Source organism: Mesoplodon bidens, assembly GCF_964165515.1.
Source record: "Mesoplodon bidens genome assembly, chromosome: 4".
NCBI classification, from domain to species: domain Eukaryota; kingdom Metazoa; phylum Chordata; class Mammalia; order Artiodactyla; family Ziphiidae; genus Mesoplodon; species Mesoplodon bidens.
In genome coordinates, this window is record NC_138160.1 from 161982058 (window position 1) to 162008675 (window position 26618).

Below are 26618 nucleotides of genomic sequence, written 5' to 3' on the forward strand. Positions count from 1 at the left end.
GCCCACTCTGCAGATTCTGGACTTGTCAGCCTCCCTATTTACAAAATGCAGTTCCTTAAAATAAACTTCGCTTTCCAATACACCCACTTAATGTATACATGAAATTAAGTTATAGAGCAGGCTATAATCATTTACGGGAAAAAGTCTTTATAAAGTTTAGAATGGAAAATATATATGATATGTGTGTGTGTGTGTGTGTGTGTGTGTGTGTGTATAAATTATATGTACCAGGGAATTAAGAATCCCTGAAGTTTCCTTTTTCTTCCTTTATTCCCTTTGATCACATGCTATGATCTATACAGAGTAAAAAAAACAAAAGGGATAAATTATAGCAGTTTTATTTTAAATTTCAAAAATTTTTTTTTATGTAATTGAGACATAAAATTTAAATCATGTATATGAATACAAAGATGAACATATGTGCTTTACACGCTGACAAAATCTAGTTACAATATAATATATATTTTTAAACCAAGTTTTCTATTTTCACAACACAGTGAAAAACTACGTTCATAAAAATGTACATAGGAAAATATAATAGTTAATGTGTTCTGTTTTCAACTATATATGGCTCTGAAGGTACTTTAAAAATCTATATACAATGTAACCAATAAATTTGTAATAACACTTTCCTTCAGCTAATGGTTTATTCACTGTGATTCATAGTTCATCACTCTCCTGGTTAGAATTACAACCACATTTTGAATGTTTGGTCAAAGGAGCATGAAAATGCCAGTTCCTGGAACAATGAGCAGAAGGAAATAACCTACAAGATGGTATACTTCAGATAAAGACAATCTTAACTAACCTCCAGAGCAATCTTTTGGGCAAGTGGTACCTTATTCTTATTAAGTCTTTACTGCTGAGGGCACTGGGTCTCTGGAGTTGATTTGGAGGACACGTATACAATAGGGTGTGATTTCTTACAGGTTGCCTTTTCCAATTTGCTTGCAGTTTCTTTCCCTTCTTTAACTTCTGTTTGAAGCCTTGATTCAGCAGCTAACCTACAGGCATTAAAGCATCCACTCTGAATTCAAATATGGTTAGGAAAAATTAAAGAAGAAACAATCCTCCAGTATAATGGACCTCTTAATGAGACATGGTGATTTTTTTTTTTAGGTATATAAGGAGAAAAATTATAGTTGACTTCAATACCATTAAAAAAACTAAGTCACTGCTGCACTAAAAGAACCTTTTTATATCAATAGACTTAATTTTTCAAATGTCTAAAGAAATGTCTTTAAGGTTGAGTAAAAAACCATGGCAAAGCCTAAATTAAAGAATTAAAATATAATGAGGGTGCCTATCATGATAAACACAACTAACAAAAAAAATTTTAACGCTAGAGCAGTATTTTAATGTTAACATGACTTACAAAAGGCAAACACAAGATAAAAATTAACAACGAATCCTGGGCTGCATGAATAGGTGTCTATTCATCTCATTAAAAAAACAAATTGAATTTCAACTAGCAAAATAATAATTTAAGGAAAAAAAGTGAAGAGATATGTTAAAGTGCCTATAAGGATATTTTATAACAAGAGCATCAATTAAATTTATAAAGCATGCAATAGTGAAGTTCCCAATAAAAGTCGTATTTATTATTACAATATTACCATAGGATTGTGTGTCTAAGTTAATCATGCAGAGAGCAAAAGGTTGGAAACATCTAAAGTTAGCAGATGGACTCACACACACACACAAAAACAAATGTTTTGTTATTTTATTTGTTTTTGTTTAGCAAGACAAAAAAATTCCAACGTGCTACTTGAGTCAAACAAGTAGCTAAATACATTTGCTTAAATAATTTTTATCAAGCAAAAAAAGGCAGAAAAAGAAATGAAGACAACATAGATAGTAAGGTTTGCACTGATCAATTCTGGAAATTCACCTCCAGGAATATACAATGGTCAAAACACATGTACACAGTGAATCACATATATACAAGCATAACCTGTTGAATTCACTTCAGAACTCCTCGAAACCATTTGTGTATCAGATGTCATTCACTTAAAGCTGCTTCTTCCTTAAGAATATTAAGCTTTGATTTTATGTGACTTATGGGTTATAATGTGATTACATAAAATTTCAAGAAATGGAGTAATACATTACTCCTATTACTAATTCTAATAACTGCAATATTGTTGAAGTGCTTTCTTTGTTGAATACTATTTAGTAGCACTGAAGACTTGAAAACAAATCAGATAAAACATACAAGAAAGCCCTTTTACGTAAGGTGGGCTATGTCTTACTATTTCAATTTGAATGCATACTAGTAAAATGTCTTATTCTGTACCCCTCCATCGAAGACTGACCCTGGGAATACCTTAAAGATCTCCTTTCATAGCAGACAATCCAAGCTAACTATTTTCACATCAATATGCTTAATTTTTAGAATGTCTATTTATTTTCATTACATTTATCACATCCTTTATCTTTTATCATCTTTTTTTACCTTCTCCATTTTCCACATTCACTTCTTTTTTGCCCATTCTTGGTCCTGCCACACACACCAAGAACGCAAGAACGTGTTTCCTTTTTTTTTTTTTTTTTTTTTGCGGTACGCAGGCCTCTCGCTGTTGTGGCCTCTCCCATTGCGGAGCACAGGCTCCGGATGCGCAGGCTCAGCGGCCATGGCTCACGGGCCCAGCCATTCCATGGCATGTGGGATCTTCCCAGACCGGGGCATGAACCCGTGTCCCCTGCATCAGCAGGCGGACTCTCAACCACTGAGCCACCACGGAAGCCCAAGAACGTGTTTCTTATACCATCCTAACCTCAGCCACCGTACCTACCTTTTCCTTCCACTCACTTTCTCTTACCTTCTGCCTTCTATTATTTTAATTTTTTTTAAAGGATAAGGTCCTTAAAACATTAATTCCTACAGACATACATGTCTGACACTTCCTCTTTTAGTCACAAACTCAATTATGCAGAAACTAGAGGCTTTGAAGTTTGGGTGTAAATTGAAAATGAATTACTTTTGATATTTTAAAATGTCCGAATAGGTATTAAAGCACATTCTTGAAGGCTTAGGATAAACAATTTCAAAAGCCATAAAACATTTCACCTAACAGTTTTTTGGAAGGCTGAAATTTCTTAGACTAATGGAAAGCCCTTTTAGGAGATAAGTTAATTTTTTTTCACGGCAACTCTTGAACCAGGAAAAAAATAAAACTGTACATTTATTCAAACCAACAAAACATTCAAAGAGGTACTAGACTGTGGTATTTCTGCCTCATGACATAGAAAAATGTTACTTTTTAAAACAATTCCCTTATTCAGGAGTCCTTTTCCCCTGTAATCATTTTAGTCTTTCTTAAAGTTTTAGAAAATCGGAAGGTAGGCAGATGAAATTGGGGAATTATACTGCATGCAATACTAAGAAAATAGATAAAGAAACAGATAGTGCAGTTCATGCAGCGATAGAGAAGAGATGGAGAGGGCTGCTCACTGCCTTGAAGGAAAGAGGACACTGACCTGGGAGAGTTAGGGGTGTTTCCACTTCTTTCACTTAAGGCTTCCGACTCAGCTGGAACTCCTATAAGTTTCACACATTTCTTTTCCTTCCTTGGCTGAATACCCACGGACAGATTTTTGTAAGGAGACAGAATGACTCCTGATGTGCTTACAGAAACTGTCTTTTCCAACTGCAAGTTATCTTCTAAATTGTTAGGACAGGACTGTACCTCCTCTTTCTGAGGTGGTAATCTATAAACTTCCTCCTCAACAGCACTGGTGGTACATACATCGTTAGGGGTGGATATATCCACAGGAAGTACCTCACGCCTCTTTTTGAGTACAGGCACTTCAACTTTCTCTGAGAAAAAAAAAAAATTAAAAATAGACCTAGTCAATAAATCAAACACACAGTCAACGTAAGGTAGAACTAGTTATAAATGTATTTTTCTCCTTTCCTTTTTTTCCACTTCCATTCCTTTAAAACCCATTCATCTCCTTACTGAAATACATTGTCTTTAATCCTTTCTTTTTCATGGATTCCATTAACTATATCTTTTCAAGGTTATCTGGCTATAAATTTTTCCTTAGGATCTCAATATATTTGACTCTCTAGGAATGAACACTTAAATGTTCTCTTCTAGGATTATGATAAAAGTTGCATGGGGCTTCATAAGATCTCACCATGGAAATTAGGAAGGATATAGTGGCGAAGAGTCAAGGAATCCAGGTACTAATCCTAGTGCTAACAACATTCTGCAGCTGGGTGACCTTGGGAAATTCCTTAACCTCTCTGAACTTTGTATTCTTTTTTTAAAACTTGAATAATAATAGTCATCATTTATAGCAACTACTAAGTGCAAAGCACTGTGTTAATCTGCTATATGCATTCACATTTTAATCTAAGGCGCGAGCTTGTTCTTTACCTGTAAAATGGGGATTAAAAGCACCTATTGAGTGAAGACTCAATACTGTGTCTTATAAGGATTAACATAACATCATCTCATCCCTTATGCGGGTCCATATACACAGTCACAGAATTAACTGTTCTAATACCTTTTCTGTATCCCCATACCAATGTGTCTTTCATTTTCAAAATCAAAATATTAGTGAGGTTGGAGAAACCATGGTTGAATGTGGGGCTGGTGTTCCTGTTGGTATCACTATTGTTTTCAAATCAGTATTTTCCCTTTCTCTAGCACAGCTCCTTTGAAATCCACACCATCTAGATTCATTATACTTCCTCCTGCTTGCTGTATTCAGTTCACAGTAGACCTTTGAAATTTGAAACGGATAATTCTTAATCAGGACAGGCTATTAATCAGGGAAGGGAGAAAGGATGAGAGAAAAAGAAGCTTTTTTAAACTATAAAGAATCCTTATTATTGCTGACAACCTCCCCACTATTGTTGAGAATCACTTCAGTCACTGAAATAATAACGAAGAGAAAGTTGTAGGCATGTGAACAGTATAGGGGCTGAAAAATCTATAACCTAAAACATGTAACAGAACTTTTTTTTGGTCTAAGAGCCATCACATTCTTAGACTCTTTTATTTTGGACCTTTTATTTTTTAATTTACATAATGTAAAATCACTTTTTAAAATGTGTAATATGCAGAGCCTATATGCTTAGGCTATTTCCTATCTCAGTGATTAGACTTGATAGTTGTCCTCTAATATCTGTCCTGCTATTCCTTCATAGAATCCCAAAGATTTAGTTGGGAACATGGACCCTGAGAATCAAGGCTGAATTTCTCTGCTATTCCTACAGGCAGGTAAGGCCACGTGACTAAATTCTGCTCAAGGAGATATATGTTGATGAACAATGCAAAAGAAGCCTAGATCCTGACATTGATCAGTCGTAGAATGCCCCCTCCAGACTTTTATCAGGGAGAGGAGTAAATACTTATCTTGTTTAAGTCTCCATTATTTTAAGTTTTCTATAAACATTAGTATTAACTAATATAGCTCTCAAACATCAGTTGCCTCAACAAAACTGAACTCTTTGGTATTACATAAGATGCTGCAATCTTAAATGGAAAAGTCTCAAATGTCAAGGTTCTACTACACAGATATGCAAAAAGAATACCCATTATATTCATGCACATCTAGTACCCAGTTTCTCTGAATTTTCCTACACATTTTGTAGCAATAAATTTATTAAATACAGATACATAGCCACAGATTAGATTGTAATATGATGTGCATAAAGCTGTAGCAAGAAAAAAAAATGATATGATCTCTCAGAGCTTCTCGTGATATAAAAGACAAAATATGAGACATACATACCTTCAGGTTCATACTTCAGTTTTAACTCATCTAGTTTAGCTCTCAGTTTCATATTTTCACTTTGGGAAAGCTGGAGGCACCTTTCATTCAAAAAAAGTTTTCGCTCAATATCCAGAGCCCGCTGGCTCTCAAATAATGCTTTCATTCGCTGGATGGACAATTCACCTTTAGTGCTTTCATTTTCTTTGCTATATTAATAAAAAAAAAAAAGAGAACCAAGGAATATTACAATAACACAATAAGCAAGTGTAATAGTTACTACAAATTATTTACTATGTTATATATTTGAACTCTTAGTAAAATATATTTCCCTGGGCTTTTATTAACAAAGAAACAATAAGCAAAATAAGCTTTAACAATAGCAGTTTCAAATTAGAAAAAAAATCTCATTTCAAAGGAAATGAACAAAGGGGGGCAGATTTTCCACATTTATGCATGGATAAATAAATTCCTTTAAGTTTTAAGTTACATGATATTTATTCTGTAAAAATTTAGACTATAAGAACATTTTCTACTTTAAAGTTCTTTTTTACTTACTAATCTGAAAAGCTTTATGAAAAACATAAAGAACTAAAAACATTTCATTATTCATTGAAAGTATTTTTCTTCAATAACCAGCACTAATTATATCTTGAATAAATCTCATTTGCTGCACAGAGGTATTTCTGTTACCATTCCTTTCTGGAATTTTCTTTTGGCAATTTAAAAATGAAACTATTACCACTTATTATAAGCAAGTCAAAAGAGTCTCTGTCTTCCCAACCCCCAACACTTACTTTAAGTTTTCAAGCTTTATTTGAAGTAAATCTGTGTAATAGGTGTCATCTTCCAGAGCAACAGAGTTGGCTGAAGGCTTAGATTCCATACTTTCATATAAACTCTAAAGAAAACAATTCTTATTACTTAAAATAAGTAACAAATTAGGTTAGCATAGGTTTATTAATAATAGTATCAGCTACCACTTATTGAATGCTTATCATATGGCAGACACTGTGCTAAGCACTATCCACTTAACTCATTTAGCTTCTGAAGTAGGTACAAGAATGAGCATTCCTCTCCTACAGATGAGGGAACTGGCTCACAATGCTACAGGCAAGTAAACTGAGAAGAGAGAATCTGAATGCAGATCTGTCTCCAAAGCCTATGGTTCTAAGTACACCTGTACCCTCCCTCTGGTTTCTCTCTTCTGGCTTTTAAAATGGAAGAAACAAATACTCACAGGGTTTAGTTCTGGCCTTTATGACAAAGCCATAAATTACAAAAATATGAAAAAGAGTGGAGATCCTTACAGTTATTTTTGCTGCCCACTCTTCTGAGATTCTGATGGAATCTCTGTACAATTTCTCTAGGGGAAAAAAAAATGTAAATCTGCTTAAAAACGTGTAAACAATTTCAGAGATTGCAGGTAAAAGCCCCTAATTTAAAGCTGTAATTGTCAAAGTATAGTGCAGAGTCCACTAGTGAGCCACATACACCTGCCAATAGATGTTTTGCAAATTTAACCAAAATTGCAGTCCTTTCAACAGTTCTTACAAGAGAAAGAAAGTTATATAAACTTAAAATTTTATGGTACACTAACGGCTACAATTTAGAATGCCTAAAAAGTTATTAACGTTTACAAAATTTGTCACTTGTAAACTTTAATTAATTCTTTAGTGAGAAGATATCTGTGCTCCCTAAGTTAATTTATAAATTCAATGCAATCCTAATAAAAATGCCAACAAATTTTTTTTGGAGCTAGACACGATGTTCATAGGGAAAAACAAACATGAAAGAATAGCCAGGAAAAATGCTGAGAAAGAAGAGCTATGGTGGGAGAATAGCCTTACTAGACAAAACATACTATAAAACCTCTAAAATTAAAAGCATGAGTCTGATGTGCAGAGAAGTAGGCCAGTGGAAAAGCCAGAAACAGACTCAAGCATAAATGGAAATTCGATATATGGTATAGGTGTCATATTAAATCACTGCCACAGGAACTTCCCTGGTGGTGCAGTGGTTAAGAATCTGCCTGCCAATGCAGGTGACATAGGTTTGATCCCCGGTCAGGGAAGATCCCACATGCTGTGGAGCAACTAAGCCCATGTGCCACAACTACTTAGCCTCTGTTCTAGAGCCCGCAAGCCACAACTACTGAACCTGCGTGCCCTAGATCCCATGCACTGTAAATACTGAGCCTATTCGCTGCAGCTACTGAAGCCTGCGAGCTCTAGGGCCCGTGTGCTGCAACTATTGAGTCCACGTGCCAAAACTACTGAAGCCCGCATGCCTAGAGCCCACGCTCTGCAACAAGAGAAGCCACAATGAGAAGCCTGCACACTGCAACGAAGAGTAGCCCCCGCTCGCCACAACTAGAGAAAGCCTGCGCGCAGCAATGAAGACCCAATGCAGCCAATAAATAAAGAAAGAAAGAAAGAAAGAAATCACTGCCACCAAGATTGACTTCTTCTTCTTCTTTTTTTTTTTTTTTTTTTGCGGTACGCGGGCCTCTCACTGCTGTGGCCTCTCCCGTTGCGGAGCACAGGCTCTGGATGCACAGCCTCAGCGGCCATGGCTCACGGGTCCAGCCGCTCAGCGGCATATGGGATCTTCCTGGACCGGGGTATGAACCCGTGTCCCCTGCATTGGCAGGCGGGCTCTCAATCACTGCGCCACCAGGGAAGCCCAAGATTGACTTCTTAATAAATGATGCTGGGACAACTGGCTAGTTATTTGGCAAAGATAAAACTCAACTTATATCTCACACTATACACAAGAATAAAATTCAGTAGAGATCAGATCTCTAAATGTAAAAAGTGAAACTGTACAAATACTACAAGAAAACGTGTTAATTCCTCTATACACGCAGGCAAATAAATACACCTATAAAACAAGCACTATGATACATTATTGCCAGCGGGAATCTAAATTGGTACAAGCCATGTGGAGGAGTTTGGGAACATGTAACAGAACTATGTATTAATTTACTTTTGACCCAGAAATTGCACTGTAGAAATTATCCCTGATGATACATCTACGACAATAAGGAAATGCAAATATATGCAAAATGTACTTTGTAGCACTGTATATATAGCACTGTATATAATTGCAAAATAATGGAAATAATCTAAATACCCAGACACAGGAGAATGTATGAGAATCCATACAATGGAATTCTTTGTTGCTGTTAATAAGAATTAGGAAGTCTCTCTAAACTGAGATGAAGTGATTTCCAGGTTAAAGTTAAATGAAAAAAAGGAAAGTATAAAGGACTATCTGTGTTATGCTACATTTTGTCCAAAAAAAAAGGGAGAAAATAAAGCCTACATAAAGCTGCTCTTTTTGCAAAAAGAAACAGCATGAGTAAATCAGAAACAAATGAAATTGGCTACCTAAAGGGGTGGGGTGGAAACAGTGTAGGAGGGATGGGGAGACAGATATGTCTCTGAGTGTATCTTCTTTATAGTTCTTTTAGAACCTTGTTAATGTTTCACATGGAAAAAAGTATATACATAAATTCAACAAGGATGGATGGAGGGCAACAAAACAAAATAGAAACAGAAACAAACAAACCTAACTGTATTTCAGATGCATAACACACTCATACCAAAGAGGGGTAAGGGAGGAGGGGAAAAAAAGAACCCCAAGTTAACTTTTCAACACAGTATTTTGACAATATACCCTCAGGCTAAAAACAAAAAAAACTACAAACAAATCCTGAACTTTAGTGAGTAGGGTAATTCCGAAACTATCAATATATGTATTCTAAGAATGAGTAAATAAGCAAATGTATTGAGGACAATAACCGCCAGGTTTTTCACTGTTGGATAAAATGGGGTAGGCAATGAAGCCTGTGGTATCAGATTCAAACTGGAGTTATTAAGTATGAAATCAAGGTTTTCTTATGTGTGCATATATATAAATACATATACTCACACAAACCTATTCACACAAAACATTCATAAATATGCATATAACACATACATAAATACACTAAATATACGCACACAGACTTCTAGTTCTGTCTGCTAAAAGGGTCTAGAAGTGATGACATTCCAGTAGCAATAAACACATCTAGTGCCCAGTTCTTGGTTTCTAAGTGCCATTGTCCACTTAAAGGAACCTGCGCTCCTTGCAGATATGCTGATTCCAAGGCTGGGGCAGGTGAGCTAGGAATATCTTGTTGTGCCAGAGTAAGGAAGTATTCCTGCTGGCCAAATCTGGGCGATCAGAGTAAATAAAGAAGTTATAGACTACAATCCATAGGATAAAATAAGAATTCATGAGGCTATATGATATCAATAAATAAATAAGCGAGGAGGAAAGTTCTTTTCAATCCCTTTATTATTCTTCTAACTAATAAATGTAGAAGGAATGAAGAAATTATCATTTGGCAATCATCACAGAATACCTGTTTCAGGCAAGAATCATGAATGGATGTTCAAGTATAAGGAAAGACAGATATATACTTGGTGTAAGTAACTCCCCACAAGATATTTATTAATTACAAAGGGAAGAATCGTAACCGTACACTGGAGAAACCTGGCAGGCATAACCACAACCAATCAAGGTTAATATAACCAGTTATGGTACAAACAGACATTATGTGCCACCTGATGTACACATTGAGAAGGGTATAATAATACTCCTGTAGTTTTCCCGTCAAAAATACATAGGCTGAATCTAATTATATCACACACCCCTAAAATGAGAGAAAATCTACAAAGCAAATGGCTGTACTCTTCAAAAATGTCAAGGTCATAAAAGTTAAAGAAAGCCTACAGAATTGTTCCAGGTTAAGGGAGACTAAAGAGACTTGGCAATTAAAGACAACATATGGGGCTTCCCTGGTGGCGCAGTGGTTGAGAGTCCGCCTGTCGATGCAGGGGACACGGGTTCGTGCCCCAGTCCGGGAAGATCCGACATGCCGCGGAGCGGCTGGGCCCGTGAGCCATGGCCGCTGAGCCTGCGCGTCCGGAGCCTGTGCTCCGCAACGGGAGAGGCCACAACTGAGAGGCCTGCGTACCGCAAAAAAAAAAAAAAAAAAAAAAAAGACAATGATCACGGATTGGACCCTCAAAAGGAAAGCATTTGGGTATTTTTGTTTTCCCAGAAGGACATTAGTGGTAATTGGTAAAATGTAAAAGGCAACCTAGCTAAAACTACGTATCAATGTTAGCTTCCTGATTTTGATCACTGTATCAATACTATGGTCATGTAAAAGGATAAGCTTCAACACTGAGGTACAACATAAGGGTTAAGGGATATCTGGTTTGAAACTTACTCTCAAATGTTTAAGATAAAAATGTACACACACTGGGGCTTCCCTGGTGGCGCAGTGGTTGGGGGTCCTCCTGCCGATGCAGGGGACACGGGTTCGTGCCCTGGTCCGGGAGGATCCCGCATGCCACGGAGCAGCTGGGCCCGTGAGCCATGGCCGCTGGGCCTGCGCGTCCTGAGCCTGTGCTCCGCAACGGGAGAGGCCACAGCAGTGGGAGGCCCAAGTACCGCCAAAAAAAAAAAATGTACACACATGGAGAGAGAGAAAATAAAAAAGCAGATGTGGTGAAATGGATAATTGGGGAATCTGGGTGAGGGGTATATAGAAATAATTTCATGACGTTTCTGGGAGTTTGAATTCATTTCAAAACATTTTAAATAGTGTATTAAAGACCTCTATGAATTCCAGTTGCCACATAATATTGGACAATGTGACAAAAATATTACTATGCATCCATTAAAAAGCAGAGGTGGAGAGCACCAAAGAAGAATCAATTACTGGTAACGCTCAACAGGGGGAAGAAACCTCACTGACATAGCGTTGAGTGGAAGACAGAAACAAAAGAGTATGTAATGAATGATTCCATTTATACGAAGTTCAAGAGCATGTGTACATGTAACGCTGATACAAAGTTAGAAGGCGGGAGGACTCACTTAGAAGGGACATGACAGTGCTGCTCTAGAGCGCTGGGAGTATTCTACGTCGTGAGCTGGGGAGTACTTATAAGGGGGTATACGCCTGTGAAACTCACTAAGTTGAACACTAAAGATAGGGGCGCTCTGACTATAACTGAGGCGCGATTTACAACAGCAACAGGTATGAAAAGCATAAAGAAACTTGAAGAAAACATTAAATATTAGTAAATCTCAACACAAGGTATACGTTAATTATATAATAGAGGAACTCATTCAAGTTAGAAGTAGTAAGATACTCAAACCAAAATTTGGCTGTGTTTTTTAAAGGTGTTTATACATACCTTAAATTTCTCCAGATTCCTAATTTCACCTAAGAGATGTTTAATTTCACCATTCTTCTGCTCCAGCATGGCAAGTAACCGTTCCTGCTGTTCAAATTCAGCCTGAGACCCTTTCATTTGTAGCAACGTGGCGATTTGTAACTAGAAAAAAAAAAAATCCCTCCTCCCGTAAAAATTGAGTGGGGGAGAGGAAGAGTCTGATAACCATATTTTCAATACAGTTCATATTTTGTACTATACTACTTTGACCTCATTTTGGAAGCTAAACTAATTAGCTACTTCTAGTCTAATACTAGACTAGAAAAATTTGAAAACATTTTATACCAATAATCTAGTTAGACATAACTCTTTAGTACTTATTTAGACTACTTATGAGTGATATTTGAAGTCCATAACAATTATTTGTACTTCTGTGAAACATAATTGAGCTGCATGACTGTGGTCTGGAAGCACATCACTTACGCAGTAAATAAGCCTGGCCAAATGCTGTGCTGTACTCATCATATGCACGCTCATTAAGGGTCTGAAGCAGTTTCTCAAAAATTCTGATTGACTTCAGTAGTATTAAGTGGGGGAAATTATTAAGCTACTCACATTCACAAATGTAAGAGTCACAAAGAACAAGGATGGAAAGCAAAGGTAAAAGGCAATCTAAGGATATTGAAGCAACCCTTAAGACAACTATAAATTTATTTTCTAAGAGCAGCAATCAACTTACCTAATTATGACTCCAACTAAACTTGGAGTTACACAGCAATCAGAAGGAAATTAACTAAACTCTAAACCTAGCAATCCTTTCTGCCTTTGGAAATTTCTGGAGTTCTTAAAAAATGTCAATTAATTTAAACACATTTTTGAGTAAAGCGAGCAATGATATGAAGTTTTAGCTATGGTTACAAGTAAGAGAGAAAGGTGACTTTTAACGTTTTTAAGGATCCACTCTTTGTTCCTGCTTCAAACTGGAGGCTAGACACATTTAGCCTCAGAAGATTCAGAATGCTACCTGTGTCTAAAGACAGTATGGGGTATCACGGGAACATTCAGAGATTAATAACAGTAGCCCAACAAATACAAAAAGAAAACAAAGAGCAAATATGAGAAAATTTACAAAGAAACAATTCCCAGATAGGGGAGAGCCTCAGTAAACCAGATGGCACAGTTAAAATCCTTAGAAATAAAAGCCACAATTATTGTTTAAGTCGGCACTTCATTTAACTCCAGGACAACTCTTAAGAGTCAAGTTGTATCATCTCTATTTTACAGATGAGGTGACTGATGCTCTGCAAAATAAAAATACTTGTTCAAGGTCACACAACTAACAAGTGACAGACTAGGATTCAATCCCAAGTTCATCCAATGCCAAAGTTTAATCATTGACCTTTCCTATTTCTTTGGTGAATCTCATCATCCTGAAAAAGAGGCGGGAAGCCTTACAGACTTCTAGTTACCACCTCAGGAGAGTTAGGCACAACAGATCAGGGATCAGGAGTCTAAGGATTGGTACAATACTGAAATCTTTCTAACTTCAGCATGTTTTTCTGTTACCAGCTGTTTGACTGAAATGACGCCCAACAAACCCTTAAAATTAAAAGGGCTTATATGCTTGACTTGAGAAACTACAAGGAAATTCAAATTTCAGTCTATAACTAAGCCTTTGTGGGAGAATTGAAGAATTGTGAGAGAGCTAGTTTTAGTTGAAGTAGGAACCTTAGGGCTATCCTCAGAAAGAAACTAGGCCAACAGTAGGAAAGAAAAACTTTTTAATACTTGTTTTTCCCCACTCTACAAAGAAAGAGCTAATGGCAAGGCTAGTGAGTAACAATTAAAAGCTCAATCAATGGATGCTAAAAATACCACTACTAAATCTACACAGAATTAATTTTTTTAAATAAAATAGAAAAGGGATCTTTCATTCAATTCAAAAAAGTTTTTTCTAAAATCATGCAGTTCTAGAAATAATTATATAAGTATATTCCTTGAAGGAAAAGATGCTTTCTTTGATATATTTGTACATGTAATGCTGATTCAAAATAGGTTTAATAAACCTTTGATCATAATAATTCTGTACCTTCATTCTTTGCATCTGTTCTCTGTTGAATGCATTTTGCTTCTTCAGTGACTGATACTTGACTTTCATGCTGATAAGCTGACGTTCCATTGCTGCCCTTCGATCTTCCACCTAGAAAATATTAACATGTTTAATTATGCTTTCATTAAGTGAAATGCCAATTTAATCAATGGAATATTTTAAGTACCTCTGCAAACAAAGAGTTGCCTTTACTGTTAGGGTCCAAGGCTTGCTGGAGTGCCTGGTCTAGCTGCACCTGAAGATCCTGATTTGCTACACGAGCTTTCTAAATACAAAAGAAAACAATTTAGCCAACAGAGATTAGGTTAGCAAGAAAACAATTTATTATAAATTGGAAAAGATGATGTTACTGTAATCACAACACCTCTAAGGCATTATAGTAAGAAACTGCTTCTTTCTCTCGCTCTTCTTTTTCTTCTTTAAGCCGGTCTACCTGGCGCATTAAATTAGTATTAAGAAGTTCTAGTTGTTCTTGTCTGTACTGTAGTTCGTTCACTTCTTCTTTGAGGGTGGTCTATTCAACAGGAATGGAAAAAGAAGAAAGTCTCTTGAATAATCCTTCATTTAGCAGCTGTTCAGTTTATCTATCAGCAGTGCTTCACACCCAAAACTAAAACTAAGAAATAGTCAAAGGTTATAAGGTGCGTAATAAAATTTTTTAAAAATTATACTCATACACATATCAACTTCCATGCTACCAACTTTTTATATTGGGCTTTTATGACACAAACTAGGATCAGGATAAATGTCTAAATTCTTCCAGAAGTTTTATTAATCTAAAAGTAAAGTCTGCCTTACATAATCATGTAACCTAAAGCTTTACTTTATTTGAAGTAATCCATCTAAAAATCCTGTAAGGCTGCCCTGGTGGCACAGTGGTTAAGAATCCACCTGCCAATGCAGGGGACAGGGGTTCGAGCCCTGGTCCGGGAAGATCCCACATGCCGCGGAGCAACTAAACCTGTGCGCCACAGCTACTGAGCCTGTGCTCTAGAGCCTGCGAGCCACAACAACTGAAGCCCACACGCCTAGAGCCTGCAACAAGAGAAGCCACCGCAGTGAGAAGCCCGTGCACCACAACAAACAGTAGAGAACTAGAGAAAGCCCACGCGCAGCAACAAAGATCCAATGCAGCCAAATTTTAATAAATCTATTTATTTTAAAAAATTTTTAAAATAAAAATTCTGTAAAACATTTTTTAATTAGTTAGATCAAAGTTAGGCCAAAAAATATTTCAGCCTTAAAACTAGCTCATAAGGATTATTACAAAAACATGAAAAATATACAAGGGAAAAAAACCTCCAGAATCCACATGCCATAAAAATTACCTTCATACTTTCCATTTCAGTTAGCTCAATTTGAAGAGCCAGCATCTCTGAAGAGATGCTTTCGTGTACACGTTCAGACATTATTCGCATTTCCTCTGATTTGCAAGAAAGGAGTTCCTTCTGATGATCCACTTTGTGCTTCAGCTGCTTTTCACTAAGCCTAGCTTCATCTAATTCGGCTTTCAGTTTTTCTAACTAAAGTAAAAACAAAATCGCAATCTTATAAATCAAAAGGTAGTAAAGGTCATCAGAACATACAATTGCAATACAAATTGTTCTGGTATCTGCAGGATAACTATTTTGGAAGGTAGTCAAGCTGAACAAAACTATTTAACTCCTTTTCCCAAAATGTCACATAGTTCCAAATCTTGGAACACTAAGAATACAGGCATACCCTGTCTTATTGCATTTTGCTTAATTGCGCTTCCCAGATATTGCCTTTTTTTTTTTTTTTTTTTTACAAATGGAAGGTTTGTGGCAACCCTGAGCCAAGCCAAATCTACCAAGCAATTTTTCCAACAGCATTTGCTCACTTCCTGTCTCTGTGCCTTATTTTGGAAATTCTCATAATCTTTCCAACTTTTTCATTACTATTATATTTGTTATGATGATCAGTGATCTTTGATGTTATTATTGTAATTATTTTGGGGCATCACAAACCACACTCATATAAGAGGGTGAACTTAATCGATAAATGTTGTATGTGTTCTGACTGCTCTACCGAATGGTCATTCCTATCTCTCTCCCTCTCCTAGGGCCTCCCTATTCGAGACACAACAACTCAAAGTTAGGCCAATTACTAACCTTACAATGGCCTCTCAGTGTTCATATCTCTTACTTTAAATCAAAAGCTAGAAATGATTATGCTTAGTGAGGAAGGCATGTCAAGAGCTGAGACAGGCCGAAAGCTAGGCCTCTTGCATCAAACAGTTAGCCAAGCTGTGAGTGCAAAGGAAAAGTTCTTCAAGGAAGTTAAAAGTGCTACTCCAGTGGACACACAAATGATAAGGAAGCTAAAGAGTCTAACTGCTGATATGGAGAAAATTTTAGACGTCTAGATAGAAGATCAAATCAGTCACAACATTCCCTTAAGCCAAAGCCTAATCCAAACTCTCCTCAATTCTATGATGGCTGAAAGAGGGGAGAAAGCTTCAGAAGAAAATTTTGAAGCCAGCAGAAGTTGGTTCATGAAGTTTCAGGAAACAGGCTGTCTCCATAACATAAAAAAAAAAAGTGCAAGGTGAAGCAGAAAGTGCTGATTTAGAAGCTGCAGCAAGTTATCCGGAAGATCTAGCTAAGATAATCACTGAAAGTGGCTACACCAAACAATAGATTTTCAATGTAGACAAAACAGCCTTCCAGTGGAAGAAGATGTCATCCAGAACTTCCATAGCTCAAGAGGAAAAGTCAGTGCCTGGCTTCAAAGAACAGGCTGACTCTCTTGCTAGGGGCTAATGCAGCTGGTGACTTTAAGTTGAAGCCAATGCTCACTGACCATTCTGAAAATCCTAGGCGCCTTAAGAATTATATTAAATCTACTCTGCCTGTGCTCTATAAATGGAACAATAAAGCCTGGCTGACAGCACATCTGTTTACAACATGGTTTACTGAATATGTTAAGTCTACTGTTGAGACTTACTGCTCAGAAAAAAGATTCCTTTCAAAATAGTACTGCTCACTGAAAATCCACCTGGTCACCCAAGCGAGATGTACGAGATTCATATTGTTTTCATGCCTGGTAACACACATCCATTCTGCAGCCTATGGATCAAGGAGTAATTTCGACTCTCAATTCTTATTACTTAAATACATTTTGTAAGACTATAGCTATCTAAGATAGTGATTCCTCTGATGGATCTGGGCAAAGTCAATTGAAAACTTTCTGGAAAGGATTCACCATTCTAGATACCATTAAGAACCTTTGTGATTCATGGAAAGAGGTCAACATATCAAAATTAACAAGAGCTTGGAAGAAGTTATATCCAACCCTCATGGATGACTTTGAGGGGTTCGAGACTTCCGTGAAGGAGTAACTGCAGATTAGTGGAAATAACAAGAGAACTAGAATTAGAAGTGGAACCTGAAGATGTGACTGAACTGTGGCAATCTCATGATAAAATGTTAATGGATGAGGAGTTGCTTCTTATGGATGAGCAAAGAAAGTGGTTTCTTGAGATGGAATCTGCTCTTGGTGAAGATGCTGTGAAGATTGTTGAAATGACAACAAATGATACAGAATATAACATAAACTTAGTTGATAAAGTAGAGGCAGGGTTTGAGACAATTGACTCCAATTTTTAAAGAAGTTCTAGTGTGGATAAAATGCTAGCAAACAGCATTGATGCTATAGAGAAGTCGCTCATGAAAAGAAGAGTCAACTGATGCAGCAAACTTCATTGTTGTCTTATTTTAAGAAATTGCCTCAGCTACCACAATCTTCAGCAACCACCACCCTGATCAGTCAGCAGCCATCAACATGGAGGCAACACCCTCCACCAGAAAAAGATTATGACTCACTGAAGTCTCAGATGGTTAGCATTTTTAAGCATAAAATATTTTAAAATTAAGGTATATACATTGTTGTTTTTAGACCGAATGCTATTGCACACTTCAACAGACTACTTTGGAAACTAAAAAATTCATTTGACTTACTTTACTGTGATAGTCACTTTTTTGTGGTGGTCTGGAACTGACTCTGAAGTATCTCTGAGGTATGCCTGTATGTAGTTTAAAGGGAACAAACTTGTAGCAGAAGGGTGAAGCTTTAGGGTCAGGCCTAGGTTTAACCTGTCTCACTTACATTCCTCAAATGTAAAACTGTTAAGTGATTGTACCTACCATCACTGCATTATTGTGAGGCTCTCAACTGAGATTGGGTGGGTAAAACATTCGGCACCACACTTAACACTCACTGAATGCTTTGTTATCAATAAAAAGCTTTTGCTTGATATCCAGGGTTATCATTACCATCTATATTGAATTATCTTCAATAGGGTCTCAACATTCTTAGAATATATCCTGGTGTTTGTTTTCTATTTAAAAAATAAGAGCCTTCGGGCTTCCCTGGTGGCGCAGTGGTTGAGAATCTGCCTGCCGATGCAGGAGACACGGGTTCGAGCCCTGGTCTGGGAAGATCCCACATGCTGCGGAGCAACTAGGCCCGTGAGCCACAATTACTGAGCCTGCGCATCTGGAGCCTGTGCTCTGCAACAAGAGAGGCCACGATAGTGAGAGGCCCGCGCACCGTGATGAAGAGTGGCCCCCACTTGCCACAACTAGAGAAAGCCCTTGCTTGTATGATGAGATGATTGGGGTTTCCTATTTGGCCAAGGCTAGGCATCTTTTAACAGACAGTGACATGCCTTGTTTTATAAGCATACAAATAATCCATACAAGTAATCAGAGTAGGTCTGGATCCCTGACCACTTTGGCTGCCGTGTGAAGAGTAAGTGGTATGACAGTAATGATGGAAGCAGGCTGCCTGGATAGTAAGGGAGAGACAATGGTGAGCTGGACTGCAGTGTTGTAGCAGAGATGGGTATTTCATAGCTCAAGTTCTGAGAACTTGTTGATGGATTAAATATGAGAAATCAGGGAAAGAAAGATAGCAAATAAAGCTCCAAATTATTGGCACAAGTAATGTGAGAACATCAATGAGACTGAAAATATTTTTTGAATTATTTAGTCTTTGCTCCACCAAAACGCCATCTCTATAACTGGCTTTACTTCAGACTCTGAATATTTCCTACATTACTCTTTTTTGTTTAGGTAATGAAAATTACTGCTAAACTGAAAATAATATCCAGGGAAAAAAAAAAAAGCATCATTAACAGTTATTGGTGTCTCAACTCAGAGAAGCTTCAGAGAAGCTGGATTATTATTTGTCAGAGTGGTATGCAAGAAGATTCTAAGTATTACATGAAAGCATATTTTGATAGTTATGTTTTACTGCCTATTAGGACAAAACATAACCAGCTCAAATATATTTCGTTGATACCATTACTTAAAATGAGAAAACATTTAAAAAGGGAGTCAATTTAATGAGAAATAGTTAACAGTATAGGTGGTATAGGTATATATAAACATCTTAAAAGATGGTACATGAAACACAGTGAAACAGTCTTTGAAATCAGACAGCCTCAGTGCAAATTTTGACTGCTAATTTCTTGCTCTACAATCTTATCCAACTTTACTCAATCTGTTTAAACATTGGTTTTCTCATCTGTTATATGGAGATAATAATGGTACCTCCCTTATGGAATTGTGTAAGAAGTGGATCATATGTATTAGTTTATGTTCAATAAACAAACTATAAAGTATCAACTCTAATGTACATTAATTTACCAAAAACTATTGGCTTCTTTTGTGGAATTATAAAGTGTACCACTAGTTGCAGTGAAGGTTAGGGAACTAGTCTTTCTGAAAAGGGACTAGCATACTAAGCACTCTAAGCAAGGAGGTTATGCTGATCACTAAACTAAAACTCCCTAACAAATACTCAGTTGCTAAAATTAAATAATCCTATTTAATTAATAGAATGTTATTTATACAAGTGTCTTAGGTGAACTATTGTTTCTCAGTGTTCCCACTCCTAATATTAAAATGATGGAGCCCTTAATCTCAGCTGTTTGGCATAGATGTTACTAAGAAAATCTTCTATCACCTAAAGTTTACAAATGGTTGCATAAGCACGAAATATTTTTGTTCTAAAATACAGAGATATTCAAACCTTATTTTTTAGTTCATTCACTTCCTGCCCATGGCTTCTGCTCAGCTGTTCTTCTAAGTTCTCCAGGTGCATTTTTTGTTGTTGTTTAATAGCTTCACATTCAGAGCTCAAACTTTCTAACATTCGACTCTTGAGCTCAACTTCTCTCTGAAGAGTATATTTTTCTTGTTCATAATTCTGAAAACAGAGTCAATTATAATTCAATTACATAAAAATAACTTAAAGCCATCACACATAAGCAGTTTTCACCTTCACCTGAATCATTCCTGTTTCACACATTTGCTGCTTTCTAAGTAACAACCACATGTTAAATCTGAAATAACTGTAGTTAGTATTAATGTTAAAAACCCTAGAGGTATTTTGAGACTATATTAACGTTCGTGCTAGGGATATGGTAATTGCTTCTATGTCCTGCCAACGAAGTAAAAAGTGCTCTAAGGCTGTCAATGAGTCAAGTTCTCTCTGCTAGGAAAAAAAAAAAAAAATTAATAGCATTTAAGTTTTCCTAGTGAGAATTATTTGGTTTGATAATAATATGCTCTACTTGTAGCTCTGAGTAAAATGAAGAAATAGTGGACAAGGTATAAACAGAAATACTGAATTAGCTCTCACTTTCAGAATGTAGTCGTCTGAAAAATGTTCATAAATGTTCACAACACCACTCAGATGAATACAGTGCTAAGACAAAAGTAGTATTTAAGAGGGCTTTTGCTTACTGTCAGGGAAGTTTAAAGATAAAAAGGGCATTAGTACAAACTTCTTCAACAAGCTTTAAAAAATAACATAAATAAAATTAGATTTAATAAGAGAAAAATTTTAAAAAAGGGTTGCCATTAGTTTTTTTTCCCCCTGATATATTTAAACTTTGAGATCAAAGTTTAAATACAATACTGAGTATTTACTAAATAAAACTGACTTATTCATTCTTTCAATAAATGTATGCCAAATATTAGGGATACGGCCATGAACAAGACAGACGAAATTCCCTCTCATGTCATGTCTCTCATGACAGTGGGGGATGAACCACTCAGATGGAGGCAACAGCTCCTGTAAAGCCCATAAGGCAGGACTAGTATAGCTAAGAACAAAGGAAAGTAGCTTGAGATGAGGTCAAGGGTTGAAAGAGGTCAGATCACATGGGGATCTACAAATCCAGGTGAGGAGCTCGGATTTTGTTGTAAATAAAACTGGAAGCTGCTCTATGCTTTCAGCAGGGCTGCGACATGATCATTTGTATATTCTTCAATGACCACTTGGCTGATGTGTGAAGAATGGTGTGAATGGCAAATGCAGGAAGCAGGCAACCTAGTCAAAAGGCTACAGTAGTAATCTAAGGGAGAGATGATGGTGGTCTGAACTAGAATGGCAGTGGTATAGATATTTTGTAGGTCAAGTTCTTAGAGCTTACTAATGGATTAAATACTAGAAATAAGGGACAGAAAGATATTGAGTAAAACTCCTGGATTTTTGGCTCAAGTAACTGGATGAACGTTATTACATTTACTAAGTAAGGTAAAGAAATTTGCAAGAGCATGTTTGGTTAGTGGGCAGGGAATTAACTATTCTGTTTATGTGAAGTCTGAGATGCCCATTAGCGGGCAATTGAATACAAAAATCTAAACTTTAGGGGAGAACTAAGGACTTGGTGTAACAATCATGGGGCATTTAGATGTTATCAAAAACTATGAAACAAGTGAGGTCACCTAGGAAGAGTGCAACAAAGCAAAGTCTAAAATTCTATATGTAGTAAAGAGAGTGAAAATAACTTATTTTTCAAACTCAGGACACACTGCGTCAGAAAAAATATTAGAAATTCATTTAGTTCATTTCCCTTTAATAGGGATGGGTGGGAACTAGGCCTAAAATCCTCAGAAAAGAAAAATATTAATAATTGCTGGACAACACAGATCTTCAGTAGCTAAGCACATCTTTGTAAACAGAGGAATATAGTGTCCTACCTCAGTCATGGTCATCACTTCATTACGACATTTATCCAATTGATTCTGCAATTCGTTCTGGCTCTCCACTAGTTGTAAACCATACTGTGCAGCTTTTAGTCGCTCTTCTTCAACTTCTTTGAGCTTGCATCGAAGATCTGCTATTATATCTGCCTCCATGATTGTTTTCCTGTCTACTGTAAATAGAGGAAATAAAAGTACTTAAGCTTAAACAAAACCTCCATATCAATAATAAAAGATATGTGTGTGTTTGTGTGTTGTGTGTGTATGTATATATTCCATACCACTGCCATATAAAAACACAGCATTAAAGATTTTCTTCCTGACTTTTAAATGGTCAAATTTGCATTCTTGTTCTAAGAGCCAGGTCTGACTCTTTTGTTACGCGATTTGAGACCAAATCAAAAAAAAGATGAATATGTTTAATTTTGCTTCTAAGGAATGCAGTATCAGGAAACCATTCAGTTATTGTCCTTAAATGCTAAGGTAGGATGGTCTCATAATTATATCACTATACAGGTAGCCAAGTTAAGAGAACAATAAAAGAAGTCAAGAAACTTTATAGTAGCATAATTGCTACTTAAAATGTAAAGAGATGGCTTTGAATAAGATTCATAAGGTAAGGACTAGCATGTCCACAATTTTTCACAACAGTGTTAACTTCCCTAACACATTAAATCTGCCACATTAAGTGCTTTATTGAAAACGGACTCACTAGCATTTTCCTAGTTATTCATAAGAAGGCATGCAAAACAGACACCATGTTCAGAGTAATTAAAGAACAATCTCATTTTCGATTTTCAAGCAAGGACTTAAACATTATATATAGAAACATTCCACTTTGACTCAACCTCACTCATCATCCTCTCCAAATTGGTTCCAGGATCTTAGGCCAGGCTTAAACTCAGCTTTGCCTTCAAAGAGCAACAAGCCATTATTAAGTTATTCTCCCGTCTCCAGTCAATGTAGTCATTTCCTTCAACACATACTTCTTGAATGCCTATGTGCCGAGCTCCATTCTGGGCACTTCAGATACATCAAGTGGTCAAGCGGACCCCCAAAAAGGCTCTGCTTTCATAAAACTTACCCTCCAGTAGGAGAAGACAAGCAATAATAATGATATAACTAAATGCATTAGAAGGTGGAAATGGAAAAAAAAATAAAACAGGGTAAGTAAGCTTGGAAGAGGTGGGTGTATCCTAACTAGCATGAAATTTAAAATGTGTTGAATGGGGAGCCCCTCAAGTGACTTCTGAGCAAAGCCTTGCAGAGGATAAGAGAATTAGCCATGCACTATTTAGGGAAATCATGTTCCAAGTAGAGGGGTAGCACTACAGTTGAAGGAAGTCCAAAGAATGAACAGGATAGAGTATATATAGGTCAGAGGACATAATAGAGGAGAATATGGAGATCAGGCCATTGTAAATAAAGGCTTTAGCTTCTACTCTGGGTGAAATGGGGCATCACTGCAAAGTCTGGAGTAGAGATATGATACATTTAAAAGGATCATTTTGGCTGATACACTGAATAGTTTGGAGGGAAGCAAGCTGGAAGCAGAAAGTTCAGGTGGGATGACCGCTCACACCAGAGTGGCTGCCGTAGGAGGTGACGAGAAATGGTCATATCTAGCATATATTTTGAAGGGAAAGCCAACGTGATTTTCTGACAAATGGAAATGTGGGATGTGTGAAAGAGAATTTTAAAATGCCTCCAAAGCTTCTGGCTGAGCAACTAGTAGAATAGATTTGCCGATAGCTGAGGCATCAAAAACTGTGGGTAAAGACTGTTTGGGACAGAAAATAAGAGGTTTAAGTTTTAAAACATGAAATGTGTCAAGTAAGCAATGGCTATAAAAGTAGGAGAAGGGTATGGACTGGAGATATAAATTTGGGAGTTATTAGCATAAATACATGAGCTTTGTTATCACCAACGTATGAGCATAATTAAAGAGAAGAGGACAAAGGTTGGAGCCCTGTTATGAGGTGGGAAAGAAGACCGCAAAGTATACATACTCAAGCATGACCAGTGAGGTGGGAGGAAAATGAGGAGCATGTGCTGTCCTAGAAGTCAACAAACAAAAATGTATTAAGGAGGCAGAAGGTCAACTGCACCAAACGCTAAGTTAAATAAGGTGAAAACTGAGAACTGGCCAATGGATTTGAATTCATGGAGGTCAATTAGATGACCCTAAGAGTAGTTTCGATGGGGAGATGTGGGCAAAAGCCTGATTGGAGTGAATTGGAAAGAATGGTCGGAGAATAGTAGACAGCAAGTATAGTTTTGCTGCAAAGATGAGTAGATAAATGGAGCAGTAGCTAGAGAGAAAGTAAGATCACGTTTTTTGGTTGTTTTTTTTTTTAAGACGAAAAATTTTTTAAGAAAAAATACTTTAAAAAAAATTTTAAGAAAAAAATAACAGCATAGTTGTATGACATGGGATAGATCCAGAAGAGAAGGAAAACTAATGATATAGAAACATGGAGAACTACTGGAGTGATGAATGTGCAGGGTCTGATTTTTGGACAGGAACACGAATGTTTCATCTAAAGTAAAGGAAAGCATATGGGTACACTGATAAGCAGGTAGATATAGTGTTGGGAGTCTGCCTAAGTGCCCTTCTAACGTCTTCAATTTATCAGTAAATTAGGAAGCAAAATCTTTGAGAATGAAGATGAAGGAGGAAATACAGGATTTTAGAAGCAGGGGGAAAACAAAGGTATCCTATGTTATCCAGGGCTGGCTGTCACTGCTCTAAACTGCAAGACCTTTTCAAAGCCTGTACATGATGGGGCCAGCCACTAACTGTTGCACTGTTAATAAAAATTTATATTTGCTAAGGATTTACCATTTGCCAGGCAGAGTGCTTCAAATGCACTATCGCCTTTAATTCTCTTAATGGACCTGAGCTAAGTACTACTGCCGTCGATATTTACCAAAGGAAACACGGAGCTAGCCTCAAGACATCCCAACCAGCAGTGTCCGAGGCAGCCAAAAACCTAGCTCTCATTCATTCCAAAGATTTGCTGGAATTCCTATTTTGTGTCAGGAACTGTGCTATTGCTGAGGATACAACGTGATCCCCACACTAGACAATATCCCCGCCTTCCTGAATCTTACAGTCTATTAGTGGAAAGGCATTAAATCAAATAACTGATATGTAACGGTACAAGTGTGATAAGTGCAAGAGGGAGAGGTATATGGTGCTGAGCCTATAACAAAGGGCAGCTGTCTTAATCTGGGTAGTGGGGTGAGGACAGGGTCAGGAGGAATATGGACAAGAAAGGTTTCCCTGAGGAAGTGACTTTTCAACAGGTGTAATGAATGTGTAAGAATTAACCTATCAATCTGTGGAGAAAGGTAGCCAGGGTTGAATAACAAGCACAGCTAATATGTGCCAGACATTGCGCTCGGTACTTTGCAAACATTATCTTATTTAATCCTCTCAACAATTACATGAAATAAAAGGCTTTCACCCCCATTTTACATATATACAAACTGAGGCACAGAAACGTCAAGTAACTTGCCCAGGGTTATCAGGCAGTAAATGGCTAAATGAGATGGGAACAGGATCTAGTTCCATAGCCTGGTGCTCCTAACCACTTTTCTGTTCTGCCTCTCAGAAACGTAGCATATACAAAGCATTTAGGAGACAGGGAGCTCCGGGAATCAGGCTGCTTGAGTTCTTACCCCACCTTCACTACTCAATGGCTGCATCAACTTGGACAGCTTACCCAATGTCTTGTTTTGTCATCCGTAAAACAAGGACAATAACATCTACCTAAAAGGGTTTTTTTTTTTTTAGAAGATTAAACCAACAAATGAGTAAAAAGCAACTAGGGCAAAATCCAACACGTAACTGTATGAGGCAGCGCTGTCCAGTAGAAATATAATGCGAACAAGACATGTCGATTTTTAATTTAATAGGTGCCACATTTTTTTAAAAAGTAAATACTGGTGAAACTCACTTTCACAATGTTATTTAACCCAATACATCCAAAAGATGATCATTTCAACATATAGTCATTATAAAGATTATTAACGTGGTTACTTTTTGGTGTAATCTTCGGATTGCCAAATGGGGCTACTGGCTGTCGTACTGGACAGCGCAGATCTAGTGTTTGTTATCCTCCGGAGGCCCAGGCAGCGGACCCGGCTTTCCGCATCTACGCAGAATCCTCGGGAGCGTCGAAGCGGCCCAACGGAATATTGAGACCGGCTCGGAACCTGGTTTATAAGAACTAAGTTCCGCCGAAGAAGCTGTTCCAGCTGAAAGCCTGGGCGGAGACCCAGGCCCCCGGTTTCCTTAGGCCCTGCGCTCTCCCCTCCCCAGTAGTCCTCTCCGTGCCGCTCCCCAGCTTCCCTCTTCACACGCACTTCCATCCAGGCACCTTGCCCCTACCTCTCTCCTCACCCCTTCCCCGGCTGCTGCAGCTCGCCGCGCTCAGATTCCCGACGTTAACTCCACCGCACCGCAGAGATACCGGCCCATTCACTCAGCAGGCTCTCGGTTAAGCGCCAGGGCGTTTTGAA

At 37.4% G+C, this 26618-nt stretch overlaps 1 protein-coding gene across 5 annotated transcripts; it reads right to left on the bottom strand.

The window, feature by feature from the left end:
- Positions 1-322: 322 nt before the first annotated feature.
- Positions 323-26618, bottom strand: SPDL1 (spindle apparatus coiled-coil protein 1). Of its 5 annotated transcripts, none has more exons than XM_081230555.1 (12): positions 26488-26618; positions 22089-22264; positions 20131-20307; positions 15402-15596; positions 14438-14587; positions 14240-14338; positions 14053-14163; positions 11985-12125; positions 6525-6628; positions 5749-5936; positions 3481-3820; positions 323-1004 (listed from the first exon to the last, which is right to left on the bottom strand). In XM_081230555.1, the coding sequence occupies exons 2-12, from the start codon at positions 22245-22247 to the stop codon at positions 857-859; spliced, it is 1812 nt and encodes a 603-aa protein (XP_081086681.1). In that variant the 5' UTR covers positions 22248-22264; positions 26488-26618; the 3' UTR covers positions 323-856. The 5 variants fall into 5 exon arrangements, with proteins under 5 accessions (XP_081086681.1, XP_081086683.1, XP_081086682.1 ...); XM_081230556.1 differs by having other exon boundaries at positions 907-999; XM_081230557.1 differs by lacking the exon at positions 15402-15596.

Bases quoted from the DNA above. Each gene is read 5' to 3' on its own strand.
- SPDL1 (XM_081230554.1), bottom strand. From the start codon at position 22,247: ATGGAGGCAGATATAATAGCAGATCTTCGATGCAAGCTCAAAGAAGTT. The intron at 12,126-14,052 runs GTACAGAATTAT...TTTTTTTTCTAG, and splicing joins AACAGATGCAAAGAATGAAG to TTACAAATCGCCACGTTGCT. The intron at 5,937-6,524 runs GTAAGTGTTGGG...TTATTAATATAG, and splicing joins ATAAAGCTTGAAAACTTAAA to CAAAGAAAATGAAAGCACTA.